This window comes from Ochlerotatus camptorhynchus, unplaced genomic scaffold (assembly GCF_037179485.1).
Source record: "Ochlerotatus camptorhynchus isolate MF236.1 unplaced genomic scaffold, CSIRO-AGI_Acam_v1.1 ptg000185l, whole genome shotgun sequence".
Taxonomy (NCBI): domain Eukaryota; kingdom Metazoa; phylum Arthropoda; class Insecta; order Diptera; family Culicidae; genus Ochlerotatus; species Ochlerotatus camptorhynchus.
In genome coordinates, this window is record NW_027040675.1 from 3,357,833 (window position 1) to 3,375,274 (window position 17,442).

The 17,442-nt window shown below is 41.3% G+C and overlaps 1 protein-coding gene across 1 annotated transcript; it reads left to right on the forward strand.

Annotated features, from left to right (window-relative positions):
• Positions 1 to 1,862: 1,862 nt before the first annotated feature.
• On the forward strand, positions 1,863 to 16,039 carry Tbc1d22 (TBC1 domain family member 22). Its single transcript, XM_065223185.1, has 5 exons — positions 1,863 to 2,730; positions 2,806 to 3,335; positions 3,401 to 3,583; positions 3,650 to 3,873; positions 15,820 to 16,039. Exons 1-5 carry the CDS (start codon positions 2,210 to 2,212, stop codon positions 15,952 to 15,954), a joined length of 1,593 nt encoding a protein of 530 aa, XP_065079257.1. The 5' UTR covers positions 1,863 to 2,209; the 3' UTR covers positions 15,955 to 16,039.
• The last annotated feature ends 1,403 nt before the right edge of the window (positions 16,040 to 17,442 follow it).

Consider the following 17,442-nt stretch of genomic DNA (forward strand, 5'->3'; position numbering starts at 1 on the left):
ATGCTCGTGGAAGACCTGCAAGCACTGGGTGTTTTCGAACGACGAGTGCTTAGGACCATCTTTGGCGGGGTATGTGAAAACGGTGTATGGAGGCGTAGGGTGAACCACGAGCTGGCGCAACTCTATGGCAAACCCTATATCCAGAAAGTTGCGAAATCTGGACGGGTACGATGGGCGGGACACGTTTTAAGAATGCCGGACAACAATCCCGCAAAAATTGTGTTTGCCTCGAATTCGGCCGGTACAAGACGAAGAGGAGCACAGTGAGCAAGGTGGTTAGACCAAGTGGAGCAGGATCTTGGAAGTGTGGGACGGTCAAGAAATTGGAGACAAGCAAGCCACGGACCGAGTGAATTGGGTTCTTTAAGGGTATTGAGGTAAATGCATATTCGTAACCTTGCTACGAAAATAAAGGCACATATCGGGAAGTTCAGTTGGTACGGTCAATCTTTGGAAAGAATAGCATTTGCAAATCTAATTATCCCAAAATCTAGAAGTGGTCTAAACCTACATTGTCCAAAAACAAAAGTGGAAACTCTGCTTGTTAATCGGATGACGAACTTCGCACAGCAACTTCCACTATTGAGCAGCTTCCTGGGGAATCCAAACACTACAATTCCAGCAATTTTCAACCACATAACTATACTGAAGGAGGAACTGTCTCACTTACCGGATCAATTGATCAACACCATATCATTCCAAGGATTATATCTTCACTTTCTGACGCTGAAATCAGATCCTGGATTTGTATCAGCTGTACAACGCGACTAGAAAACTGTTTTCAAATATCTTCACAACAAAGTTCTAATATCATCGCAGCCCTCAAATTGGTTTGTGGTAATGCACAAAAATATAAAGCATAAAGAGTTGCTGTTTCAACGAGGTGTAGGAGATAACCCCTATTGTGAATCATGTCCTGGAGAACTAGAAACCACGATGTAGTGGTTAGAGTGTATATCAGAATTATATGAATAAAATGAGAATTCAGAAACTTCGGACTCAAAAATGGAATTGGAAGAATAGGTTGTGGGTGAGAAAGAAAGCCGGAGAGAATCAATTGTCGATACCGTGGAAAAGAGAACAGGAGATTCTTGTGCTGCGATAGTGTGTGAGAGCCCCGCACGAAAATCTTGTAGGCAGAGGGAGATAGCGAGAGAATCACGAAAAGAGAACTCATCAAGGTAGAACTGTTCATGTAAGATTTTTCAGTTGGTTATGTTCGAAAACTACGGACGTTTGAAGATGGCGAGCAAGCGACGCGAGCACGACACACGATACACAAACTATTCCGTTGACAACATGTCAGAGATATCTGGAGGTTCCTGCGAAGAAAACTATTGCATCTAGATTCTAGGTTAGCCAGATTAGAACCGGAGGAATGGATTTATCCAAACTTCCGAAACAGTAACGAAACAACTAAAAGCTGCATAGTTAACTTATTAGGTCTTTTCTTCAGCTATCTAATTGAAACTAATGAAAACTCAATAGGATTGGACAATGTTGTATTTTACCTATCATTCTATTGGGTTATCATTCGTTTATGGTATTTCTCGCCGAAATTACTAAACAAAAACCTTGAAAAAACAATATTAAAAAATCAAAACAAACAGACAGCAAGCTTACAACGCAATGTATTCAAACGCATGTTTATCAATGTTTATACTTTTTAATCCGCCATTTTCCAGATTATCGAGGCGTCGGATTAGCGGGAGGATACTGTAATACCGTTGATTTTTACTGTGCATTTATTTAGCTGAGTGTTTTTTTTTTTACTCAACCAAGGTAAATTTCGTCTCCTGTTTGAATCTGTCACCCTCGGCGTGTAATGTGTATGTGTCAAAAAATAGAGGAAGAAAATTTTATTAGAGTTTTTCGACTTGCACGAACTGAGTTCCAATATTTACCAATTTTCAATCGCCAAATAAGCATTGAAATAGCCGAGATCTCCACAATCTGAGCTCGAAAACATTGGCCGGCTAAAGTCCTGATCACAGCGGAGACCGATTCCCGGTCGCAACAGCCGTCCACCCGCGCTGCCCAAGGAAAGGATGATCAACAATAAAAATTCACCTCGTCGCAGCCTCATCATCGTCGTCAGCTAATTAGGGTGCGTGCAGGCAGGCAGACCAGACAGAGGCACCTCAGCAATTCTGCCTTCATTGATATTCTACTCACTCGTGCCCGGGGGGTTCAACGAAACCAGAAAGTGATGAGTAGTAGCAGCAGCAGCGATGCCGGTTCGTCCTTCTGGAAGAACAACTCCGGCAGGATACCGGGTCGTCCGACGGCCGCCTCGAGGATGGGTCCGGGAGGGGCGGTTCGGGGTGGCAGCGGTCCAGGTGGGCCCAGTTCGAGCAATTCGTTTCAGGACTACCAGGAATCGGTGAGTGATGCCTGGGATCTGGGGGACGACGAATTCTGCATCATTTCCGGTACGGTCGATACATCGGCTCGGATATCGAAAAAGGTCTCCCAGTCGGCGGCGTTGAATGTTATCAAAACTCACAGGAGTGGTGGCGAACGGGGAAGGATGGCAACGGCGGCGGTGGAGGTGAGTGTTCATAGAGGCGGTGCTGCGATGGGGGCCGGTGGGGGGACAACGGTGACCGTGGTGGAAAGTTTGGATGGACTGAAGATTGATAGGAGTATCGAGAGGGATGATGAAGACGAGAAGACTTCGGATCAGCAGCATCAGAACTACGAAGCGCTGAATCATGTCAACGAAAATCGGTAAGAGTTGGTTGAGGTCGGTTTCCGATGAAGGCTTTTTTTTAAAGGAATTTCGCGTTTTTTTTTTTATTGCAGTTACCGACAGAGGTTTCATGCATATCCAGGCCGTCCGCAGTTGCTAAAGCTATCGTCCAATGTGGCGTCCAAGGACGTCGAGTGCGAATCCAAGTACGAAAAGTTTACGAATATTCTGGAGGCACCGCTATTGAATCTGATCGCCCTGAAGGAACTCAGCTGGTCCGGAATTCCTCGAAGGATGCGCGCCGTAACGTGGCGACTTCTGTCCGGATATCTACCGACGAGTTTGGAACGAAGAAATACCGTTCTAGAGCGAAAGCGAGCCGACTACAAGAAGCTTGTGCAGCAATACTTCCACGTGGATAACCGGGACGAGACCCAACAGGACACGTACCGACAGATCCACATCGACGTGCCCCGGATGAATCCACACGTGTCTCTGTTCCAGCAGAACCTAGTACAGGAAATGTTCGAACGGATTCTGTTTATTTGGGCCATCCGGCATCCCGCTTCCGGCTATGTGCAGGGGATTAACGACCTGGTAACGCCGTTCTTTATTGTGTTTCTGCAGGAATCCGTCGGGGCAGGTAAGTTTTGTAAGCTTGCTACAGCTTTAGTCATCAATAACTGTTTTTTTTTCGAAAACTTCCAGAAAAGGATCTTGAGCAGTGCCAATTGGGTGCCCTATCGCTGGAACAGCGGGACATCATCGAAGCGGACGCTTTCTGGTGTTTGTCCAAGTTTCTCGACTGCATTCAGGACAACTACATCTTTGCCCAGCTCGGCATCCAGGAGAAGGTGAACCAACTGAAGGAACTCATTCAACGAATTGACGGTAATCGGCGATCTTCCGCGACGGATAGACTGAATTAACTTATTCCGCAATGTTTGCTCCCACCAGGAACCCTCCATCGGCACCTGCAGGCGCACGGCGTCGACTATCTGCAGTTTTCCTTCCGTTGGATGAACAACTTGCTAACCCGTGAACTGCCACTGTACTGTACGATCCGGCTGTGGGACACCTATCTGGCCGAATCGGACGGTTTCGCCGTGTTCCAGCTGTACGTGTGTGCGGCGTTTTTGCTGCACTGGCGCGAACAGCTGCTGCAGGAGAAGGATTTTCAGGTACGAGTCCAAATTAGATTCAGTAACGCAACGCATCAGTTGGTACTAATTAATCATAGTGTCGAGCAGTTCTGCCAGTGATTTTAGGAAAGTTCTAAAGGATTTTTTTTTTCAAATATTGTTCCACGGCAATCTTTGAGTGGTAGCAAACATTATTTTTAATCAGCTCGAATGATGTGATCCATTTATAGACTTATTCGAGCAGTTTAAAATAACCTTTCAAATTCTCTCATAATTTACCATTGAGCACCATTTTTTTTTTTTTTTTCCTCTGTTCGGGACATAAAACCACTGCGACCAGTAATTTGATCTATTGTAGTATATCCCGTATCCTTAGTTTAGTGCATGTCGTATTACTCCATCACTATTGAGAAATGATGAAGTATTCGGTTTTGATACAGTTGTCATTCTTGCCTTTATCGCAAGGAATCGATTCTAATTGAAAGGTCCCGCTATTTATACCCTTCGGAGTGTTGAAACACCCTCCAAAGGCGCGCCCCTTTGTCAGTCAAAATTGGATTCCTTAGCAAAAAAAACAAGACATGACACCGATAATGACCATGCATCAGAACCCTAGTCTTAACCACTTCAAACTAGGAAACAACGAATAGAAGATTAGGAATCACATAGGTGAAGACTAACTAACTCATTTTTTCCTTGTTTCAAGATCATCCTCGGTCCACGCAACCCGAGGACTTATCACTATCAACAAGGCATAAAAAGTAACAAGGACTAAGATGTGTTCCTTTGATTACTGTAAAATCCTGTTCCCCTAGTTTGAAGTAGTCAAGACTAGGAATCGGTGGTAGATCTTACATCCCGTAACGTACCACGAAAAGGTGATCTACCCACGTTACGGGGCATTGAGCACCATATTCTCGTTTTCGTTCGACCCGGATTTTCCATACAAAAAAAAAAAACTTTCGATTATTTCCTGCAACGTGTCCGCTACAACCATAGCCCTAGCGATGTTCCTGCGCGACTGAAGACTTACATAGACTTCTGTAACTCGGTAGCCGGAACGGATCTCACCAAGGAAGCCGACGGAGAGCAAAACGAATGAAGCGGCGTTGAACAGATTCAATCTTCTCCGAACCATTCTGATAGTGCGGATCCCAAAGCAGTATTCGAGCAGTACAACGACTTTAAACAGTACACACTGGTAAAATCCTTGGCGACACGCAAAGCATCAGCGATAGATTAGATCCGTAGGTAAATCTTAAGATCATCGGCGTAGGATAGCCGAGGAACGTACGTGGTTAATATCGTTAAAGTAAATGAGAACTATCAAGGGCACCAGATGACTATCTTGAGGAATTCCAGATGTGACCAAAAACTCGTTAGATTGGAATCCACCAACTGAAACCGTCAACTTGCCACCACTAACGCCGAGTCTATTCAATTTTGCTATCGTTATGGCGTGGTTGATTTTATCAAAAGCCTCAGATACATCGGTGTGGATCAGTAACGTATAACGTAAGGCACAAAAGATTAGTGGTGGTTGACCTACCTGAGATAAATCCATGTTGATCATCACTCAGCTGTTGCTTGTCAGCAGCGGATTCATCAACACACTCAAACAGTTTAGAGAGCACATAATGCAGAGATTCCAAGATGGTTGTTAACGTCTTTCAGATTGCTTTTCACATATATGGGAAACATAACGGCAGTTTCCCATACGGACGGAAACACTCCCCTAGTCGGTGACAAGTCAAACACATACCGAATAGGAGTGAGGAGGTGTTCAATATGCCTCTTCAAAAAAGCTGTCGGAATGCCATCCGGACCTGGAATTATCGATGATTTCAACTGCATTCCGAAAATCGTAGGACACAGGGATGATCGACTCAACTACACTAATGAAACTTTTTGGCTCAGCGCTGGTACTCTCTTCGGTCCCAAGCTAATCGATTCACCCCTCGAAACATAGGAAAATCCACTAACCCCTCATTTTATCTGCCAAACTTTCATAGCGAATCAAAACAAACATTGCGTAGTACTAGAATTTCGACTAGAATGGGGTACGTAATCGATTTGCTTGGGACCAATAGGCTAGTCAAGTAGTGAGCCAATAAGGTGATACTCTACACGCTAAGAAAAAAGTATGCATTAATGTTTAAATTTTAAACAGTTTCGAGAAAACCCGCACATATTCATAAAATGAATAAACGCTGTTTACTCATCGGATGAATAAACGCGTTTTTCTCGAAAGTGATTAAATTTTAATCATTAATGAATAAAGACGTTTTTCTCAAAAGTGGTTAAATTTTATACACCGGAAGGATTTTAAATGGTTGATTTCTCATATTTTCAAAATAATTTATTATGATAGCAATAAAATAAAAAACCAATAAAAAGTTATGTGTATTTCTTGATCAATAAACACAGTCATCAGGTGCACAATTATTATTAAAATCTGATGATCGTGGGCATACGGCAATACTTACACATGATTTCCATTGGCCGGAACTATTTGCGCCACGACGTTCTGCAGTATATCGATGAAATAGATCATGCTCTGTATCACAGATGATCCCGCAGTCACCCAAACCCGCAGTGGGTGTAGACGAAGTTTTGTTAATTGTATCGGTCGGTGCTCCGCCAGTGGTCCATCCGCGATGATACCTTGCCATGTCGATGATGTTGTAAAGCCGTTTCAGCCTGCTGGAAGGAGGACGATTTAGTCCGATTCAGTCTATAAGCGAAGCATTGTGGGGTTAATACCATGGCAAGAAGAATATTTACAGTAGTACTTACTGCTTGGGAAAGACTGTAATGAACCGGAAATCATGTTGGGAAAGGTCATTTTAGTGATTGAAAGTTGTTTCCATCTCTCCAAAGTCGGAAACGGAAAAAAAAACTTCATTTTCGGTCCGCCACTCGATTGCGAAGGAAGTAGCAATTCCTGATTCCCACTGCTGGCGACGTTGATGGCTTCTTCTGGTAGTTCTCATCGAACTCTGGAAATGAAAAGAGAATGATAAATTACTATTAAATTGTATCTAATATACTATAAACAATATATCTACCTGCGAAAAAGTTGATCAATGATGGCTGCCGCGTTTTCTAAAAATGATTGTTGTCAAGTTTTTTTTCAACCAATAGCGAATAAAATTTAAACACTTGTGTTGAAAAATGGTTTTCTCTGGAAATGTCTAAATTCTATACACTTTTTTGCTATAAATTTCAACCACTCTATGACAGCTCGAACAAGCTCCCAAAAGTGGTTAAAAAAATAGTCATCAATGCATAAACTCGTTTTTCCGTGTAAGGAAGCCTTAGCGTGAAACTTCAAAGGCACAAATTTCAGCTTCCACAAAACATAAATTTGAAATTGCTACTCTCTGTTTGTAGTAGCACAGCAAACAAGGAGTAGCAACTTCAAATTTGTATGTTTTATAGAAGCTGACATTTGTGCCTTTAAAGTTTCACGCTAAGGTTTCCTTAGAGTATCACCTTAAAATTGTTAGTTTCCACCGGTTGGTTGTACCATAGAGGTAACTCTAAGACCACTGGGTCCCGAAGAAATTCATTATTATTTTTGGCTCACTCAGTACCAGAACAACGGTCCCAAGCAGTCCCAAGCTATTTCACTCACCCCTGCATGTTCTGCATGAATCCACACACCCCTGATGTTATCTGTCAAACTTTCATAGCGAATCAAAACAAACATCGTGTAGTAATAGAATTTCAACTAGAATAGGGTACGTTAATCGTTTGCTTGGGACCAATAGGCTACTAAAGTGGTGAGCCAATTTAAAATCGTTAGTTTCGTATTGATTGTTGGTTGTACTATCGTTGTACCAACAATCTATACGAAACTATCGATTTTAAATTGGCTCAGTCCCAAGCAAATCGATTAACGTCCCCATTCTAGTCGAAATTCTAGTGCTACCTAATGTTTGTTTTGATTCGCTATGAAAATTTGACAGATAAAATGAGGGGTTAGTGGATTTTCCTATGTTTCGAGGGGTGAATCGATTAGCTTGGGACCGAAGAAAGTACCAGAGCTGAGCCAAAAAGTTGAGCACGTTTCTTCGGGATCTACTAGTCTTAGAGTTACCTTTATGGTATAACCGAAGCCGATTTGGTTCTAACTAGTTTTCAATCCGACAAGTAGGCTTCCTCAGATCGAGTTTTTCCGCTTCCGTTGTCATTGCGCTTGGGCCTTCACAGATACGGTTTTTGCTAAGCAGCTGCAGCGGTCGGAGGAACTCGGTCGAATGCTGCCAGTGCGGAATCATCTTGTCCAGCTGGGTTGCCTTTGGATCGTCATCTTGGTTCGGATTCCACTTCAAAACAAAACATTTAAACTGTCAAATAACCGCATTGCCAAACATGCCATTGGCGTTGACGAGAGCTCTGTAACTCTTTACTCCTATGAAGAAATCTTATATGTAACTGTCAGTCTATGCGGACGTTTTCTTATTCTCTCACTCCAACGCAAAACCCCATAAGGAACTGTCAAAATGTGTGTGAAAAAACGTCACTTCGGGACTAGTGTCAAGGCAAATTAATCACAAGCAAACCAAGGCAGTCCAGTGACAGCAATCTTGGCACCACGGGAGTGACATCAAATGTTTACACTATAGAGCTTTTTGACATTTAATCAGAGCACACTACTGCATCATTTATATCGAACGAGTGCGAGCAAGAGGAAAACAGATTAGTAGGAAAACAAACCGTCGATTCATCCATGCGTGCTGGATAGAGGAAGACGATTTAGCGTTTAAAAGGTCTATGGGTCACAAATTTGACAGTACCCTCTTAACTGGTCTATAAATTTATGGCCCATAACAAACTTGAACAACACATGCGAACTTTGCGGCTGTATTGCATATTTTACAGCTGTCGCTTACACCGCATGTATTTCTTTTGTGTTGATTGTAAGTGTGTGGGTACAAAACAGAAAAATACTGGCTTAGCAGCTCCTTGCTTGGCACAGCTGCGGCACACTGAGAAAAAAACTACAAGGGACAGCCCTATGGGGTTGTACCATAGAGGTAACTCTAAGACCACTGGGTCCCGAAGAAAATCATTATTATTTTTGGCTCACTCAGTACCAGAACAACGGTCCCAAGCAGTCCCAAGCTATTTCACTCACCCCTGCATGTTCTGCATGAATCCACACACCCCTGATGTTATCTGTCAAACTTTCATAGCGAATCAAAACAAACATAGTGTAGTAATAGAATTTCAACTAGAATAGGGTACGTTAATCGTTTGCTTGGGACCAATAGGCTACTAAAGTGGTGAGCCAATTTAAAATCGTTAGTTTCGTATTGATTGTTGGTTGTACGCAATGGTGACGTAGGACTACGTGGTCTTATATAATAAATCTTATTTGATAACTGCAGCAGGAGCTTGTGCTTTGTGTAGGAATAGGAATTTAAGCGGGGTTCTCTTTGTTTATATTCTTCTGTATAACGTGCTTGACATAGATGGCCCACAGCGACTCACGAAGAGCTACTGATTCCGATCAATAGCAGTGCGGCTTCTTCCTCCTTCCATGGATGCTCATGTGGGATGCAGCTCGCTGCTTGCAGGCAGCCTTTCGTTGTGTACTGGCGAACAATGTTCAACGCCACGCGACGAAAACACTGCTGGCTGCTGCTGCTGTTGATGCCAATGATCGGACATCACCACACACGGTGATTGGAACTGAATTCGATCAGCGGTTGTGGGCAGCCTTGATAGCTACTTAGCTGCTTGCGGGGAGCCTTTCGTTGTGTACTGAAGAACATCACCGCTCACCACGCGGTGATTGAATAAACATCGTTTGGTGAGACCGGATGGAATTCAACTTTGAAATCTGTGTTAGGGAAATCGCTTTTCGCAGGCAATCGGTGATAATTTTATTTATCATAGCAACAGTTGCACATTCGTACAATTTTCAATAGTGACATTTTAAAAAATGATAAAGTCTTAAATTCAAAAGATGCGTGGAAATATTACTGATTGATTGGTGATTAAATTATTGAAATTGGTCAAGGGGCAGCTGAGTTGTCAACGTTCAAAATCTTTCATAATTTTGTTGCATGCTCCATTTTCGGTTTTCACAAAGTGTACCCCCATATAGAAATCACAGACGTAGTCCTACGTCCAAAGTTAACGCAAAATAAGTGTGTAAAGTGACTACCCCTTGTGGAACGTATGTATATAAGCAGTCAATATTATGCAATTTTATCGGTTAGATATAAATTCCATGGGTTTTAGTTATATCTGCAAGTTGCAATTTATTGCCTGCTTGATTATTATGAGGTAGAAATGCTTATGAATATTTTTTTTTAATTTCTGGCAAAATATTAACAACTGTTAGCAGACTCAAAATGCCGATGCCATTAAATTAATGTTAATCAAATTATCGTCTAATATTTGTAGCAGGATGCTGTGATATTTTATATCTTTGAAGAGTTCTTCCACCACGCTTGGTACGCCATATTGATTTTTTTAGCATACCTGAAACTCACGTAAATCTCGTTTCTCGGAAATATCGAAGTCTCATACACACTAAATACACTCAATCTGTAACTAACGTCACGTAATATTTGAGATTTTGTAAATACATATCAGTCACGTCTGAAGATTTTTTAGAGTATAGAGGTTCCAAACATATGTTGCACTGCACTGTCATCTGTGGACAATTAACGGAAAACAGATTATGCGTAGTCACCGCAAACAACAGTAGTGACATCTGATAGAAAATGAATGCAAAAGCTTGACTAAATGGTTAATTGCCAAATTACCCTAGTAAATATTTTTTTCAGCCATGGAAATTCCATAGGCCATAATTGGAACACATCATGATAGGCACGTATAACAATAGCTGGTTCACCTACCCTATGTGTTTTAATCCCCAGTATTTGGTGATAAGAGAAGTAAGTGATGCATTGTTTGCATCTAAAATACGGAATATTTTTCGCATATTTTATCGATGCAGTATCCCCCCAGCGTGGTTGACTGTTGATTCGATGCTAGTCCCCTCATCCTAAGAAAAAATCTATTCTTTCTCAATAATTTGCAAACTATTGTGGAAAGTAGCTTTCCCATCCCTCTCGCATCAGCCGAAAATTCTCGTTGCAGGCCAAGGCTGATGGAAGACTCAGATTGATCATCCATGAAGCGCCCAGTTTGACAGTTTTGTCCGTTTAAATGGGTCTCGTTTCGAAAGTAATCCAATTTAACATCAAAGCACTAGTTGAGTGTTGCCCCCTTTAATGACCTGAGAGTACAGACCGTGACTCCACGTTTCTTTTTCAAATTGTAGTGATGCCTCGTCGCTTCGATCAGCCTCCTCTGTCGGGTTGAAACTGATGATGGAAACAATTTGGCAGTTCCTTTTGTGGCCGAACATTCCCACTGCTCTTCCGCTTCCTCTATTCTGTCGGTTCCAGGATCCCAATTGTGGCCTCACAATTCGGTCCATGGCATGATGTCTATTTTCTTCAGGATGAAAAAAAAAGGTCAGCCGTCGGACGGTGCCAATACATGAGGTTTAGGATGCGTCCTATTTGGGGCCCTGCTGGAATCGGGTCTAGGTGCCGGATATGGCCAGATCCACTTCTGTTTGAAAAATCATAAATTTTGAGCCATCGGACGATATCAGTACATGAGGCTTAGGAAATGTCCTTTATGAGCCCCACCGGACCGATTCCGGGGATCCGGATGTAGCGAGATCCACCTGTTGGTCGATGGCATGATGTCTATTAACTTTAGGATGAAAAAAACATCAATGTTGAGCCGTTGGACGGTACCAGTACATTAGGTTTTGGAATTGTCCTGTTTGGGGCCTCACCGAAACCAGTTCTGGGTATCCGGATGTGGCCAAATTCACCTTACTGTCCATGGCATGATGTCTTTTTACTTCTGGATGAAAAATCATAAATTTCGAGCCGTCGGACGGTACCAGTACATGAGGTTTTGGAAGTGTCCTTTTATGCCCTATCGGAACCGGTACAGGTCGCCTAAATGGCCAACATTGGAGAAATCAAGAGTTAGATGAATGAATTGATGATAGAATTAAGAATCATTCGTTAAAACAACAAAATGTCTGATAAATAAAACTAAATAATGTGTAGTAATTTTTATCAAATAATGTATAATATTGCAGAAGAAGGGAGTGCTCAAATTACTCCGTATGCTCATTGGAGGCCTGCAAATTCCTAATAGTTGAAATGGCTTTCACTTCAGAATGGTCCTGAAATCTTACTCAGAATTGGAAATCTCGTAAAATATCCCTAGAAGTTCTGCCAACATTACCTTCGAATCTATACATCTCTGTTCAGGATTTCCTTGGAACACTATTCCAAGTTTTCTTGGAACTCTTCTCGGAATTCCCTTGAAACTCTCCTAAGAATTTCTTTTGAAACTCTCGAAAAAATGTCTTTCCTCTCCAGAAGTTCTTTAGACCTATCTTCAGAGTTCAGTTCTCTTAGATTTCTGCTTAGTTTTCCTTTAATTTATCCTCAAAATTGGCTATATATTGGTTCAGGAATTCCTTAAAAATTCTCTTCAGAAGATCAATTAACTTCTCCTCAATATTCGCCTGGAATTCTAATCACAATCCAAATTTTCTTCAGTATATTGAAATGTCCAATATTCAGTCAAAGTGCTTTTATGATACTTCATACGCGAAGTTTGCGATTTTCAGAGTTGGTTGGAAATGCTATCTAACATAAGGCTTTAGTGTGATAATTTATTAGCTACAGAATGATCCTGCCATCGACTGGAAATGCTCTCGGCAACGTGGGGTAATGAGCAAAGGCGGGCGAACACTTTTTGCCTGTATATTTGAAGACATACTTCAAATCTCCGCGTACATCGTACGGGTTAGGCAACAGGTGTGCGTTTGACTTTGTACTGTCGCATTCATGGCCCTTCGCTCATTTTCAATTTCTAATCAATTTTCACACTGCCGTACTCTAACGGAACTATCCACCTTCCCTTCTTCTAAGATCATTCTCTAGCTAATAAATTATCACACTAAAGCTACATGCTAGATAGCATTTCCAACCAACTCCAAAATTCAGTATCTATCCAAACCTCAATATCATTTCAGCTTGCTTGTGTCAGTAAATTATCACTTACTTATTTAGGTATGATTTTAACATCTATGCCTATGAGAAGTTGATATAGGATTTTTGATCTAATTTCCGTCCTACTAAGCACAACCCGCGCTTTACCTCTCTTTGCTGAACGAGTTTAACCAAAAAATGTAATATTTCTGTCAAATATGACTTGCAAATTTATTCACCTTTCCATACGTACCATTGGATTTGATAAAGAGTCACAAATTGTTGAGATATTGTCTAAAATCTAACACTGCTTCTTGATTCTAAATTCGTTCTACGAGTTTCAATTCCGTCGTAACGCATTGAAACGCCATTAGATTTTCTTCGTCCTACGGATAAACGTAGAAAAAGGGGATTCGCTAGCAGCGCTTCTTTTGTTTTGAGAACAATGAGCGTAAATATTCATACAATCCGCTCTAACAGGATTTATGTTGTAGCTAATGAGCTAGCGCATCGGAACAAACCTATTATTGATTTGTGCACGTTGAAATCATTGATATTATTGATCTTTTCTGATCGATATAACGGAAATGGGCGATTACGACGAAGTAGCGCTCTACCCTACACTCTTAATTTTTGATTCCATGCAATAAACGTCAAATATATGCAAAAAGCATATAAAGAGCCTGAAAGGGGGAGATTGTTCATTGAAACTTCCGGTCTGCTTCGTAGCATAGTGCTTGCTAAGAGGTGCCAGGTGGTAACCCACTGATTACCTGACGATCGGCCAAATTTGGAAGACGTCTGCATTGAATTGTCTCATTTAATAATATTCCGCCCACTATATCACAATCAATTGCGAGTAGCTGAGCGGAATGGAGAAAAGGAATGCATTTGGTACAGGACCAAGTCTATCCCGGCTGGCGCCTAAACAATGAACCTTTAAGCAACTGGATCAAGTTGTCATGGGGCACGAAATGATCCTGTTGCATGGCTTGGAGCTGTTGCAATCGAGAAAGGGGGGGGGGGGGGGGGGGGTTGGTGCTAATGTTTGATTTGTTTTTGTATAATTTCAGGTGTTAAGGTGGCTCGCTGCCTCTGGATAGTGGGTTTGACGGTGGTTCAGCAAGAATAATATTGAGACATACGGGAATGCAACAAACGTGTCATATTAACTGTATTGGTAACGAAAACACAGAGGAGCGTACACCTGATGTCACACACTTAGGTGATGGTAATAAGGTCGGTGATAATATTACATTTACACAAAAGCGGAGATCAAATCAGATTGGTCAACGTACCAAAATTCGAAACTTCGATTAAAACGTGGAATCTGTGCAGCACCAGTGGAGAACACTCAAAAGCTGCTGCAGGTCTCATCAACCGCTGCCTGCGGTATATAACTTGTGGCTGGTGGCCTCACAAATGGATCTCAGATGTAAATGTCATCAGAAGCCGATAGCAATAGAAACGAAGTCTGCAGGCAAGCATTTGATTATGAATTAAATCCGCCAGAACATCGCAGCAAAGGCAAATACTAAGGCGACGGAGCGTTAACAAGTAAATTAAGCAAGCCGATAGGAATTATACTTGGGCCCAGGTCAAGCAGCTGCCCAGAATGGAAGTCTTGCACGTTGGCCCTGTGCACCTCTGGATGTTCCCAGGTATTTGAGTACGACGACGATGGACGTTGCCCCTTGGAACGGAATGAAAGCGAACAAACTTGATGTTGCACAACAAGCCAACGTGCTTTTTTTTTTCAGCAAAACAACAACATCTCTCTTCTTTATTCTTTTAATCTCTTACTATCCCCTAATAGGACGCTAGTGGGACCAAAAAGCCTGCTAGTGAAAGGAAAGTCGTTATGCTATACGCTCTAGCATAGGCCACGACTAAATTTCCGTAGGTTCATGCCTGGCTTAAGTGCAGATCGGTAGGCAGTAGCCTGCCAGGGTGTGAACTGAGCAATAACAAAAAAGCATATAAAGAGCCGGAATTTATAAAGAGACGACATGTCAAAATTGGAAAAATCGATTATCTGTCAAAATCTTAGGAAAAGTCATTCCAATCGAGCAGAAGACCTGTCAAATGGATAAGATCTTTATAAATTCAGGCTCTTTAGTATGAGGTGAGGTGACTCGATGTCACTTGACTGTCAGTCACCTCACACGCCGCGCAACATAGACCTACTGTGTTACCTGACTTATAACGAATATACGTTGTATACGAGTACCCCAAATACAACGTATGACTCGTCTTATTTTGCATAGGATTTGAAATGTAAAATTAGACGAACTATACGTTGTATTCGGGGTACTCGTATCCTCGTATATTCGTTATAAGTTAGGTAACACAGTAGCAAAATTCTACATGACATAAATTTAAGTCGCAAAAGAAAAAGAATTCATTTGTTCCGACACTTAAGATTATTGTGACTGAAATTTAACAGATATGTCACGTATCAATATTCAGAATAGCCTTAACTTCAATAGAGGGATGTAGCTTACTTCACACAACATGGGGGTTTCTATTTTATAAAATGGGAAAACTAAATATGCTTACGAACTAGTACCAAAACTGGCTCACATATCCTACTAGTTAATGGTGATAAAAGTTTGAAAACATTTTTTTAGTAGGATGAAACAAATTTTGAGGGATTATTTTTAACGCAAGTGGGGAGTCTACTTTTGTGCGAAACGCGCAAAAAATATTAAAAATACAAATGGAAATGACTTCCGGTTAACGTCAGTTCAAAGGCTCTTGTGTGAGACTCTCACCCCTGATCTCTATTCCGTTCGACACAGATTTCCCATATTTTTTTTTTTCTTATGGGGAATCCGTTTTGAACGGAATGCTGAATAGGGGTGTAATGTATATAATACGGTTCCAACTAACTACAATTACATCATTTCAACCGAATCCTCTCCTCCAACAGGGCCTCATGCTGTTGCTGCAGAACCTGCCGACCCACAGCTGGATGGATTCGCATATCGGCGTCCTGGTGGCGGAAGCGTTCCGCCTCAAGTTCACCTACGCCGACACGCCGAAGCACCTGGAGGGCAAAAGTTGACAGCACCATAGCGAGCGGAATTACAACTACTGTAAAAACTATCTCTATAAGTTCATCTAGGGGGAGAGGAAGGGCTCTCGAAGTATGAAGTGTGAATTTTATGTTTTCACGTTCCGTTTCAGTTCTAAAGTTTCGTTATATTACCGCAATTGCATTGTAGGAGGTCTCGTTGTTCTTTTTCGTTTTTGGCATGCAACATTTCCGCGATACGAAAGAAGCATGTCTAGGGGAATGGGTTCGATCGATCGAGGGATGAGGGAACGGGGATAGTTGAAAATGTCGTAGACCAACAAACTCGTTAGATTACGATAAAATAAACAGAACATGAACAGGATCAAATTTTTCGGTTATTGTTTCTATAAGTGTGCTGAGTGGTTTAATATCTTGAACACTCCTTGAATGGAAAGGATGTTGAAATACGAAAACAATTGGTTATCAAGCTTTGGATCGATTCAGTGTAAAATTTTAAGTTTTTAATAATCGAAGAATTAAAGAAGAATCAGAAAACAGTGTGGAAGTAAAACAAAAATGCTAATTATTTTCTAGGTTTACGTAGAGTTTTATAAATAAAGAAAACTATGTTTAAATCGAGCAAAACAAAAAAAACAGATGGACAGAAAATAAACATCAGGAAACACAAAAACAACCAACATATGGAAACTGGAATACAATTAAGACGACGTTTAAATAATGATTGAAACCTATCTTAATATTGGAACCGCATGATAAAACAAAAACAAAAAACAAACATCTGTACACATAGGTAATCAATAAAAAAATATTATAGAAAACAAAAATTATGCAAATTGTTTTACTTGAACCATGAATATAATCAATAACTTTCTTAAACTCCAACAGATTTTTATGAAGCTGTTATCCAATCGTACCATAATTTCGATCAACATCAAGCATGGTGACAAGCAAATCTCGATTAGCAATTTCCGAGTTTTTTTTCCCCGGAATTTGGTAAATTTTCCCGGTTGTGCGATATTTGTTTATTTGTTATGTTTGCATCAACAGACTAGAAATAGTCCCAATGTTATGTTGTAAAAAAAGTACAGATTATACAGACTGCATATAGTGCAGTTACAAACGAAAATAACTAGGAAAGCATTGTCAAGTTACTAAAAGTGTATAAGTCTTAAATTTTACACTTAGCTGTAGGGCGTCAAGCGCCTTCGGTCAGCAAAAAAGGCAGAGAATCTTCGGCGAAGCATATTCCGTGTCAAGTGGAAATCGAACATCGACGCTACTCGGTTGAACACTCGCTGCAAGCCGTAAATAGCGCTCCCTAGGCTATAATTGGTTCGAAGAAGTGGAAGTCTCAGCATAAGACTGTTGCGTAGTGATCGAGGTTGAACATTAATGTTGCAGAATTGGTTCGCAGTCGATTCTTCCTTGCAGAGTATCGGCGACGGTTAAGGCACTGAAAACATCTCTTCGGATACGTAAGGGCTCGACATTGATCAATTGGCAGCGATTCTCGTA

Coding starts and splice junctions, on each gene's coding strand:
- Tbc1d22 (XM_065223185.1), top strand. CDS start 2,210: ATGAGTAGTAGCAGCAGCAGCGATGCCGGTTCGTCCTTCTGGAAGAAC. Junction 3,584..3,649: donor ACTCATTCAACGAATTGACG/GTAATCGGCGAT, acceptor TGCTCCCACCAG/GAACCCTCCATCGGCACCTG. Junction 3,874..15,819: donor TGCAGGAGAAGGATTTTCAG/GTACGAGTCCAA, acceptor CTCCTCCAACAG/GGCCTCATGCTGTTGCTGCA.